At 34.3% G+C, this 12,817-nt stretch overlaps 1 protein-coding gene across 3 annotated transcripts in view; it reads right to left on the bottom strand.

Moving 5' to 3' along the window:
• TTBK2 (tau tubulin kinase 2) overlaps positions 1-12,817 on the bottom strand; it is a 67,895-nt gene that overhangs the window by 6,276 nt on the left and 48,802 nt on the right. For 2 of the 3 annotated variants that reach the window (XM_072337402.1, XM_072337401.1), the window contains exons 10-14: positions 12,375-12,532; positions 11,114-11,330; positions 10,678-10,889; positions 9,372-9,972; positions 5,108-5,356 (exon numbers count right to left, since the gene is read on the bottom strand). In XM_072337402.1, coding sequence (XP_072193503.1) covers positions 5,108-5,356; positions 9,372-9,972; positions 10,678-10,889; positions 11,114-11,330; positions 12,375-12,532 — 1,437 coding nt within the window. The remainder of the gene's footprint in view (positions 1-5,107; positions 5,357-9,371; positions 9,973-10,677; positions 10,890-11,113; positions 11,331-12,374; positions 12,533-12,817) is intronic. The other variant, XM_072337403.1, reaches the window with a different exon arrangement.

The raw sequence follows: 12,817 nt of genomic DNA, 5'->3' as shown, positions 1-12,817 counted from the left end.
ATGCATCAAAGCTAGTGAATACAAATGGCTCTAAGGAACACAATTCGATCAGCATTTCTAAATTGAGACTTTACTACCTTCTTTCGGATGGTAATTAGATTGCCATGAGAGGTCATGCTCACTTAAGATATCCTACTTTTTCAGTTAAGAAACAAAGCAAAACGCTACAAATTAGAGATGTTATCCTTCTGATAACAGAGGATTGTAAATAAAATGTTGTATTTATTTTCAATTACTGGTGCAGATATTTGATATACAAAATACACTTAAAATGTTTTTGGAGCTACTAGGCACAAATGGATAATAATGATACAAGAACCTTTAACCAAATCTAGCTTAGTTTTAGCATCAAGCTATCAAAAATACACATTAGAACATTTTTTTTCTAACTTTAGAATAATCTTTTCTACTTCAGAATCATCTTTTTGAAGCTAAGTTCTATATTGACGTCTGTTCCTATAGAGAAAATACCTACAACTTTCAGAAACAATAAAACTGTAGAGTAATATTTCATCAGAAAACAAACAAACAAACAAAAACAACAACAACCAAAACCAGATCTCCTTTTCAAAGTGACATCATATATATATTGTTAGTTAAGAGTCAGTGCTGGTTTCTCTCTCTTTTTAAAAACAAACAAAAAAAACACAGCAGCCTTCCTTTGTCATGAAAAAGAGAAACACAGAGACCATCAGTCACATGAACATACTCTTCTGCACAACAGCAATGGAGTCCAGCCACTACTGTTCAGATGAATTCTGAACATTCCTCTCCAGATATCACTTTCGATAAGGAGACATCATAAAATACCACATAATTCATACATAATATCTACCTTTATTTCAGTGTGCAGATTAACAGCATCTGTATTTCTGATTTTTATACCCGATTCCTATGAGCCAATACATAAAATCATGTTACTGCTATGCTATATTTGTGCTTCAGTTTTGCTGTTTGCTTTATATATTTGATTTCTGTAAAGGCAAAAATATCATTCAGATTCAAACAGCAGCATCCAAAATAAAATAAAATAAAATCTAACACAACCAACAACAAGAAACAAAATTCAGAGTCTCCCTTCTCATTTTTCAGTGAGACAGTGAATCCACCCGTGTGTGCTGTATAACTTGAATCCAGTTCTATCCAATTATAAAATTGGCACTGTATCTGCACACATTGCCCAAAGTTTGTGTTATGCTTGCGAGGGAAACAATCCATGAATATTACACTTTCCATTGGGAAATCAAACATGTCAGAAGAATTTATGAAACTCAAACTGTGCTAATATGACTTCAATACAAATAGCAATTTATGCAGTCATAACAATACTGTACACATGAAATTTCATTTTAAAATTTGAAACCTAGATAAACACTTTTAAAAAATCTCTCCTAATAATAGTTAAGATCTGTTTGAAAGCATTACAGGTTTCTCACATTCATAGTGCTTCACCACCAATAGTAATTATTATCTGTATAAAAAAACTAGCTGCTCTCAATTTGCTTATAAGTGTGCTTTATAGATATTCTTTACAGGAAGCAGACCCAGAGATAGCAGTCTTACGGTTTTTTTCCTCTTTTCTTTCAATATTTTAATAAATACTCTTTTTCTCTATATGCAAAGCGTTACAGTTGCACAGTGTGCAGACAAAGATGTAATCAGAACCCAGCTTATCTTCTAAAAACAAAATCCCTTAATCATTTGGCAGTCTGCTGTTACCTAGCTTTGCCTCTGTGCACAGGTGTGATGACAAATATAAAGCACAGCTTCATATAGTAGTCACAACACAGCTGATTTCACTCAAGCACTCAGATGATCTACAGGCTACATGTTGCCAGTAAGAGATTTAAAAGTTACGTACAAGTGTGAAGTCAGTATATTCAATTCTGTTTTGGTTTCAAGCACAGTAACAGTAAGATGAAATATGGCAATAAGACAGCATCACTTTAACCAACCTGAGAACTCTTTACGTATATTGTATTCCCTGTTTATAAACTGCTTACAGCAACTATAGCTGTAAGAAATAAGAAAACACATCTACTTATACTAGAAATTGTAATAATTATTTGAAATTGAATCACTTCTCAAAAACTATACAGTGGTAACATTGAAACATTGGAGACCACTTTTCTATCTGTCCTAATTTTAGTAATTTATACATGATCCTTTTCTAAAAAGTTCTATTTCTTTTTTCCCCCCATATGAAAAACCTATCCAATCAGAAGAAAATGCTAAGATAATAGTAAATTCACAAACTTTAAGGAAGGATTTTTGTTTTTCCCTCTGTCAATCTATTTGGCCTATTTGAATTATAACAGTCAATTTTTTGACACCAGAGTTGATCAGCTCACTCTGGGAAACTGCGCAGGCCACTGAGCATCTTTTACTATCTTTCATCATCCTTTGTTAATGAAATTTTAATGCTGGAAAATATTTACTAAAGAACATATGTTTGGGCTAAGATTAGTTTGGCACTTTACGAAAGCGTAACAAAAAGTGATCATTTTGAGGATCACAGACAAGAATAGATTAACCCTGCGGTTATGAATTTTGAGAAGTACTGCGGATTTCACAATTAAATTAATAATTAAAAAAAAAAACAACAGTAACTTAATATATTTTTTTAACTCCATTTTCTTGTTCTCCTTTTGTTTTTTGTCCATGCCTCAATGCACATGCTAACAATCAGTGTATGTGGATGCTTTTATTAAGGCTAATTTATTGCCCTCTCCTTCACTATTCTGCCACATAGTTTTTAAAACAACGCAGTAAGGTAGTTTATTGGGAAAAATAACGCCTACGAGAAAATAAATGTGAAAGTGCTAACCAATTTCAACTGCTTTACACATGAGACACAGATTAATCATTCCCGAACAGAATGAACAGCCACAAAACCATTAATTTAAAATTAGCCCTGCTTGTACATAGAATCATAGAATTACTCAGGTTAGAAAAGACCTCAAAGATCAAGTCCAGCCACAGCCTAACCATAGTACCCTAACTCTAACAACCCTCTGCTAAATCATATCTCTGAGCACCACATCCAAATGGCTTTTAAACACATACAGTTATCTTTATCCAAGGATTTTTATTATTTTTTTTTTTTAATTAAAGGCACACCTACAACCTCTAACCCTTGCTGCTCTAGTGAATCAGGAATATACACACATTTCATTACCCCCATCTATCTGACATCAAACTAAAGGAGGCTGCAACTCAGTTCCTGAACCCTCAATCATCAACAATCAGGAAAGAAAACACCTTTGCCTATGTCAGGAACAAATGTATCACTTTACTTTTTAGTATGTGAAACTAAATTCAACGATGAAGATCTCTGAGCTCTGCAATTCATTAGGTATGAATGCTGAACTAAATGGCAAGCAGCAGTAAATACATGAAAATATATTCAGTACCAAATATTTATCCAGAATAATACATAATAGTATAAAAATATTTTTTAGTATTTAATTGGATAAAAGCTTCAGGTTACTAACATGCATATTCATCTTTCATGCTGCTGGAGTTTCCAACTTGCTAAGTACCTAACACCACTGAAATGTAAAAGAGAAGAGGATCTGTAAAATTATTTCAGTTCTTCAGTGAGCCATAAAGTACATAAGGTTTTCATTGTTGAAATAAACTGAAGATTCACATGCTTGTAGCTTCCACAGCAAATGAAACTCTGGAAGTGACACTCTCAGTAAAGCCAGGAGTGTCAAAAATCAAGGAGAAGGAACAAAGCAGTTATGGACTTACCAGATAAGAAGAAAGAGAAGGCTGAGAATCCTGCATATAATCTTCGTCCCTTCCCTTTTTCACACTACTCAGTAGCAGCACCTGGCACAATACCTATTCTTTTTCACATGACAAGAATATACCGCTTCTGAGCCACTCTTAATATTTTGCAGCTGTTGGGTACTAAGGAAGCCAGAGAAGATTCTGTATGAAAACCTACTTCGAGTATTATGAGGAGCTTGGTAATTACAACTGCAATATATTCTAATTGAAAAATTCAAATTGCAGATGTACAAGCAAAAAAACACCCATCCATTTCATATCCTGGGATACAAACTAACACCAAAGCTTAATTTTAAATGAATTAATTTCTCTAAAGTCCTTTTCCCTAGTCAATAGCCACTCACCTCTGTTATTGCTCACCACTGATCCTACTGAAGTTTGAAAGTACCTAATGATGATGGTTAACTTTCTAAATCAATACTTCTGTGCACGCTTCATGGACAAAAATAAATTCACATAAAGTTATACTGAAAAATAAGTTGGAAATAAATGACAACATAAAATATAATCTGAATGAAAAGTTAATGGTAAAATGATGATGATATGTTACAGCCTTATGCATTAATGCCATGCCATACTGCTTTACCAGTCAATCTTAACAATTTTGTTAATAATACACAAATTACATAAAACTTTAATTTGATTTCAAGTCTTTTTCATTTTCATAATGTAAATAAATTGGGAATACAAAGTTATGAAAATTCTGCTTTCTCTAGTGACATTTCCATTAGGTATTAATCCAGCAGTTCTCATCTTTGCTTTATATATATTGTAAGCAGTAGAACAACTCCTGAATTGTTGAGGAATTAGAAGCAGAACTTTGTAGAACTAAGTAGAACTTTGACTATATCCTACTCCTTCGTGTTAGAATAATTTACAGTAGTATAAATTTTAATAAGCATTCCCAATTCAAAATCTACCTGCTATTAATGATAAATTACAGGAAAATTCTTATATCAAAAAAGAGGGATTTTAATTTCCATTTTGAAAGAAAAAAATATGTATACATTTCTTAAATTTATTAATCCTAACTTTTCCAAGAGAAAATCCCTCCGTGGATGGGAATCTATCTTCCAGAAATATTTGATGCTCCAGATCACAGTAACTGTGACCCACAGTAACCACTTCTAAATGGAATTACATATATCTTTGTAACAGAACTTCTTACTCAATTCCTTAATAAATCGATTCATGTGTGTAGCAGTATGTCTAGCATATGCACCTGGTACCAAACTCGGAAGAGCAACTAAAAAACTTTGCAGGTGACTGCTATAATGCAATCATTTCTATGAAGACAAGACTTATTCACCTGCTGAAGTTGTGCTTTTGAGATGCGAATGACAGTGGGAAACTTGTTGCCACATGGAATGACAGGAAGCTGCCTACGACCAGTTGAGCGGGAAGAAGAGGAGTGGCTCTCAGGTGATTGACTCCTTGGTAAACCAGCCTCTTTCAGAGGGTCCGGGTAGATGGACAGATAGGCTATAGGGCTCATGGTGCGGAGGATGGGACTTGAAATTCTTGGAGTGGAGAAATGCAGCATATGAGATGAGCTGAGCTGTGAGAACATGGCAGGGAAAAAGTAAGGTTCAGAAATCAATACTGTAGTAATTCTTGTTTCTGTCCCGCATTTTCTTAGAAGACTGCATTACAATCTCCCTCATACGGTAAAAGCTAATAATTTAAGAGGGTTTTTGTTGTTGTTGTTTTGAAGTCAAATTATCGTATTTTGCATCAATTTAAAAAAAAAACAAACCAAAACAAATCTAACAACCAAGTCAGAAACGAGCATCCTTTCTGCTGCTGGCTTCTGTTATTCAGTCTGTCAGAACATAGGACACATTTAATGAACTGATACAGTCTGTTCCAAGAACACCATGTAGAGAGTCTGGCTGATTGTTGGCTGGTCCTCACAAATGCTCAGCATATCCATTCAACAGTGCTGTTTTCAATGATAAGCATAATTTTAGCAGATACACCCATTGCATGCTTTACAAACGTGACTGTGTGACTATGGCTATAAGAGTGTATAGAACCATAGCTGAATGGATTAATCAGTAAGATTAGCACTAAACAATTCTGCTGAAATTTTCTAAACATGGGACTGAATTTGCAGGATACACTGGCCTGGAGAATCCATCAACAACTGCTTCATCTTGTATCATATCAAGCAAACATTTAGAAAAGAGCAAAACCAACAGGAATGCTAAAGCCAAAGTGTTACAAAGTAATAATTTTAAAGAAAGTACATCTTCAAGTTGGTTATTGACTCTAATAAAACCTATAGACTTGATGAACAATTCTGAAGCCAACTGATCCGTTCTAAGGCCTTTACCTATGCTGAACAAGTGGCAACCCATCTGTCAGTGAGATTACTGTTTATGGATTACAGGGTTTTGTTCCAATTATATTTGGAAAATCCATGAACAGTAGGGATATGGAAACTAACAGAAGTGATATGGAAAGTCCAAACATGACTTGCCATTTCCTGTTGTGATATTTGCAATTCTAACCTGTATTCCTTGGAAACAGAGCACACCTGTCAGAATTTTGTTTTCAAAGAAAAAGGTATTTTTCTACTTGCGTCAATCCTAAAGCTTCAGTTCCCTTACAACAATCTATCTTTTAAATGCAGAAAAAAAAACTATTTCCAGTGTCTCATAAAAACAGAAACTGAGACTATAAAGCACATGAACACTACAGAACTAAAAACCCTCCAATAAATGAAAATTTAAGAGCAGTTTTATTGATGCAACATAACTCAATGTATAAAATGCTAATTCGAATGATATTGCTATGTAATAAAAATAAGCAGATTCATAGAGTTAAACAACTTCTGTAACCATGCATATATTATTATAATATTATAATAGGGCAATAATAATAATATAATTATAATATTATATGAATATTATAACATATTGTTATAATGCATATTATTAATATATTAATACATTAATGCATTATTATATTATATTGTTGTTATTATACATATATATATGCGTATATGTATATACATATATATATATATTTGGAACTAGGCTGCCAAGAAAATGTGACCAGAGTAAACTGTTGTCTAACTTAAACTGAAGTTGAAATGGGCATTAGCTGATAAATATTGGATTACTTTAACATCATTGTTGGCTTTTTTCCTGAAATAACTGCTTGACAAATATCCTATGTTGCAAACAGTTTTGTGTATCTACCATATGGAAGTCACTGCAATTAAATACAAAGACAGTAAATTAATGAGGCCATGGTTCAACAACACAGCAAGTTCAGCATTAAACTCAGAAAACCAGATAAAGAAGAACAAGAAAAAAGCAATAGGATGCAAAGCGCTGCTCCAATATAATTTTCTGAATAGTCTATATCACTTCTAATTCTTTTGACAAATTAACACCGGCAGACATTACTGTAAATCAAGAACTGCCTCTCCTGCTGAAGCCAAACTCTACAGAAAGCCATATATCATACAGTCAGCACATACATACCAGCATTTTGTAAGCAATTCAGCAGAAACTGACTCTGTGCCCATGACCAAACCAGATCAAATTGGTACTTACTGGGTAGTCTATTCTGTATGACTGCAAAACCATGTCTGACAACAAGAAAATTACCTCTTTACATACATGTAGCAAATTAAGCTATCATTTCTGGAAACGTAGGGGTTTTTTAAGCCCAAAACTTGCTAATCACCAAACCAGTAACTTACATAATAACTTCAGGGGGTTGGACTCGATCTCTGGAGGTCCCTTCCAAACCGATTCCCCACAGAAATCACATTTAATCCTTTAATCATTGAATGTACTCCACATATTTTTTCTTTTACTCTTTCAGCTCAGATTTCCCTCTTGAACTTCTACAATCTCACATTCTTAATAGGAGCACTGATACTGTACAGAACTGATATTGTCACCAATTACACCAATAACCACGTATACACATGTTATCCTGAAAAGCAATTACCTGCAAATGGAAGGACTATAGATCAGCTATTTCTTTCCCTCAGTGGGAAATAAAACTGGGGGGGAAGACACCTTCAATTTCCTATACATAAACATTCTTGCTACTACTAAAAAAACTTTTTCATTCATTCACTTACTATAACATTAAAGTAAGTACTTGCATATTTGAAACAAACAAACAACAAAAAAAATCCTATCCAAATTTTCAAACTCCGAATAAGCTCTAAGATTGTAACTCGTCATACCTTCTCCTAAGTGATAACGTCACTAGAAATCCATATGGGAGATGCATTACAAAGATTACAAAGACTGACATTCTATGGTTTCAAGCCATGGGTAATCTCTTTAGAAATTACGCTAAGATGCTATACTACTGAAATTTCAACATCCATCTTTAACCGTAATAATAAGTTTAGTAACACTTATTTTAAATCATTTGATATGTAGTCCCAAAATTATATTCCAGGATCTAATCTCTTAGTAACAGGTAACATAAATAAAATTACCAGAATGGTAAAATATGACCCTTCGTCCATTATTTGTACTTGTTGTTAGGAAGGAACTATCTAGGTAAAACTATTAAAAAAAACATTTGAATCTTATTAAGGTAGTTATTGTTTCATAAACACAGCATCAACTTCATTATTAAAATTACACAAAGTCTTTCAACTCATTTTTAGTATGATTCTAATAATATCTTGAACATTTCACATTAGTTTCACGTAACTGTACTCTGCTCCCCAGTTTGGTTTTGTGGTCCAGCATACAATAAGAAGCATGTGCTAAGATAAATCATACAGTATGAGATACATAAATTTTTGGGGGTTATAACACCTTTACTAAGGGGTTGTGGTATTTGTCACTGTTATCTTTATATCAGTTCAAAGGAGACGCTCTTATCTCAATATTACAGCTTTGGCAGCAGTTGTTGTACACAATGAGGTAATAAAACCAACCAGCAGGCACAGTATAGCCTCTTCAGGCTATTGCCTTCTCCCATAATTGTGTCTCTTTCTTTGAACTGCACTGGCAGTAGCAAGTATAGCCATAAGAAATAAATGGTGGACAGATAAGTTTGTGGTAAAGAAAAAAAAAAACAAAAAAAAAAACCAAATGATGGCATTACAGAAAAAAATACAGCATCAACATGGTATTTTTACCTTGAACTATCACTTTTAGTCAAGTTTAATTTACTACCATAGTGGATGTCAGATTAAGGAGATTACTCTTTTTAAGAAACTTCAACCACAAAACTGCTTTAAACAAAAACAATAATAATCCATAGTACCTTTCAAACATCGCAGAACAAGCGTTTTGAAGATTAGGGTAGTCTGTCCTACCTGTCTCAAATAGCACGTCATGCTGCCTCCACACAAAAGTACATAAGAACAGATCCTTGAGGAAAGCATAGTCTTTCACATAACTTGGCTCACTTCTAGAACAGGTGTTGTTCTAGGGATTTCATTTCCAACTTACCTTTGTAACAAAAACTGTAGCACATTCATTGTGATTTTATGTTCATGTATGAATTGATTTTCACTTATTATCACCTCACATAATTCTCAACAAAGAGAGGTTTAATAAAACAGAGAGTGTCTTACTTACCGGTGTGAGTGCTCCTTCTGCTTGAGCTTCCATGGGACTTGTAGGGGTGGCTGCAAGAAGCTGTCCAGCAGCTCCTGTCAGAAGTTCCAATCTGTCTGTAAGCTGCTCAGAAGCAGGATGACTTTCCATGGCTAGAAGAAACTCCACCCCTGAGGTTTGATTCTTGGCATGGACACTGTTTCCTGCCCAGCCTCCCTGCCTGGGCTGCTCTTCTGGAGGGGACTCCTCTAGAACTTGTAGTACCTCTGGTTCTTCATCTGAGGGACTTCCAGTCGTTTTGTGCCCTAAAACTTCATTTGTCCTGAAATCCTGCAAGTCCCGTTCCTTATCTATTATCACCCATTCCTTAGAATCAATATCCTGCCTGCAGGAGCTTAAGTTGACAGCTACAAATCCATTGCCAACAACACCATCAACTTGTTCTGGAGAACCAGCTGACACAGGTTTTGAAACATCTGGAAGATATTCTTCATCATAGTGCCAAACATGGTCCATGCGGGAAGTCACAGGAGCAGGGATAAGTGATTTCTGAGGAAGAGGAGGAACAGCAGCAACTGCAGTCTCTGCTGCAGCATTCAAGTCTTTCTGCCTCTTCTCCAAACTTAAGAAAAGAAATTAATATTTGAATTAGTTACTAATGATGTAGGCTACATTTTATAGGTTTTCAGTTAATCAGTAATCAGCTCTGATATAGCTTTCCTTTCTCTGCCTTCAAATTCCATTTTAAGACTATTGTTTTCTAACAGTTTTGTGTTGTTTTTTTTTTTAATGTTTGTTCAACGTTTTTTAGTATAACCAAATCTGGAACATGAAAGTACTTCTAGCTTAATGTTGTTAAAACTAAAACAAAACAAAAAACCCTCAGCTTCTTGTAAGCTGTCCTTCTCATCTCCTAGCAACCAGCCCCACGTTAGCTCTACTGAGCACTTGACGTCATCACTCCTATTTCAGATGAGTTGAAATGACTGTCAAATGTCAAGACCATTATTCCAGTGAAGATAATAAACATCACCCTGAAATAAAAATTTTTTTCTAAAAAAATGACCATAGCTCTATACTAGCATTGATCTTTTCTTCTTTTTTAAATAAAGACTAGGTACAGTTTCAACATCACTAAGTTGAGCAATATTATGAACACATTTAATATTGTTCGCTGTAGCTTGCATAAGCACAACTCAGCAAATACATTTAAGATTTTCACGAAGTGCTGTAAATTGACAGAGTAATAGTAGAGAGACTATACTGTCTTAACAACATATACTGTAAAAATCTAAGCATAAGGATAAAATAGAAATAATTTATTTACCAGTTCTCAAGAAATTTATCAGTGTCTGGCTTTGACTCCAACGTCAGACGCTTTTCAAGTTCAAAGCTGTGAATTGAACGTAGCTTTCGAACCAGTGGGACATCTCTGTCCAGCTGGGTAGTCTCTGAGCGGACACGAACTGGTGAACCTTGACTTGGCGCATTAAGCATTCCATTCACAGGTCCATGGCTATTTTCCTCTTCTGTGGCAGCCTGTGCAAAAAGTAAAAACAAAAACATAAGACACTAGGAATGACAAAATAGAGGGAGGCACAGAATTAGAAGGTGAATACCATCCAGGATTTTATCCATTGGTAAGCCAATTTGTATATGGAATGCTCCTTAAGCTCACACCACATTTAAGACAGTTTAAACGTGCTCTTCAGCACGAACCCACAACAGCCAAAAAAAGGTACAACGTACAGATTTGCAAATACCTTACAAATCCCTAGTTTTATTTTGTTCCTGTTTGCATCCATTTCTTCCCAAACATCTTTTTCCTGAGAACGCTGATGCCCAGGGGACCCAGGCAGCTTCTCTGGTGAGACACCAACAGGAATACCATTCTCTCCATCACTGAGCTGTTCATCAGGAAATACTTCATCTGTGTTTTCTCGCAGCAAATCTCCTGGGATAGGAGTGGCATTGGCAATTCTACAAAAATAGAAAAAAAAATCAGAAAAGCGAAAAAACTTAATTATGTGAAAAACACTTAAAAGCTGCTTCTTGAATGTTTTCAAAGTAATTTCTGAGGAAAAAGTGTTAGAGATCTTATCTATTACAGAGCACTGGATAAATACAATTTCCTCCACCACTGGATTAAAATCCTCTATAAATACAGTTCAGTTGCTAAATGTCTGGTTTTGGTTGTTTTATTTTGTTGTGTTTTTTTTTTCTTTTTCAAATGGAATTCAAAATTGCTTAGTATCTGCATAGAACAATTCATAGTAACTAGAACAACATTCTCCTCTTAGTGCTTTCTGGAATAGGAATGGACTATGAATTCCTTCATATTGGTTGTACTCCTGAAATCAACAAGGATCACTGATTGATAAATAAACCAGGATGTTCTGACATAATAGTAATGTCTTATTTTTTATACTATACAGAAATACACTGAACAAATGGCAGTATGTAAAATGTGGTAAACCAGAATTATCACCTTGGAAAGTATACAGTTCCTAACTTCATTGACTAGTCCTGATGGAAGACAAACACTAACAAGTGCCATTTACTATATTCTAATCTTTTTACTTCTTTTTTCCAGTATCTATTTTAATTAATAGGAGAGCTAAGTTTGGACTGATAGTTCAAAAACAGTGTGACAAACTTGACTCTTCAAAGAACAATGAAGTTAACATTAAATTTGAAAATATTTTACATATGCACATAATTCACATGTATGAAAGTAATAAACTCCTTTTTAACCATAGATCAGTCAATAGTAACTCCAAAGGTTCTAATCAAAACAAACAAAAAAGAAACACAATATTTAAGTGTGTGTTTAAAAGTGATGCCTGGTGCAACTGATGTGTTTATTTAGCTAGAATAGCTTTATTTAACAGAGCATAAAGATAAAACAATTTCAGCTTTTTACTAAAAAAACATTGATATAAGTTTTTTCTCTTCTCAGATTCAGTAACTGTTTCCACTCCATCAGAATTAATTTCAGTGACCATACACAATGTGTATACATACCCAATTGCAGCTGGAGTAAGACGAGTGTGTAACTGAGGTGTGGTTGAAGTTGTTGTTGTTGTGAGAGAGCCATCAGTTCCACTTTTCTCCCAGTCAAAAGGATCACTTTCAATAACCCCAAAGGTTTTCATGCTGTTATCAAACACAGACATAAGAAGCTAAAAATGAAGGAAAAAGTTAATTAGCTTCATTTTTGCCACAGAGATCAAACAATTTTAGAAATATCATCCAATAATAACTTAGCATATTCCTTCTTCATGATTCTGAGTAACAATTTTCCAAGAACATATATTTATTATAATTTCTGCAATGTTTCAAATGTAAGATACACAAACTTCTGTTTTACATTAAAAACAAATAAGCAAGAAAAGACAAGCAAATCTTCCCTGTGTTTCTAGCAGAAGAGAGAGGCAAAAAAGGCAGGAATGTACAGATTGGCATAA

Source organism: Excalfactoria chinensis, chromosome 5, assembly GCF_039878825.1.
Source record: "Excalfactoria chinensis isolate bCotChi1 chromosome 5, bCotChi1.hap2, whole genome shotgun sequence".
Classification (NCBI taxonomy): Eukaryota; Metazoa; Chordata; class Aves; order Galliformes; family Phasianidae; genus Excalfactoria; species Excalfactoria chinensis.
Note: the sequence above shows the minus strand (reverse complement) of the source record. Positions and strands in the feature narration are given on the sequence as shown.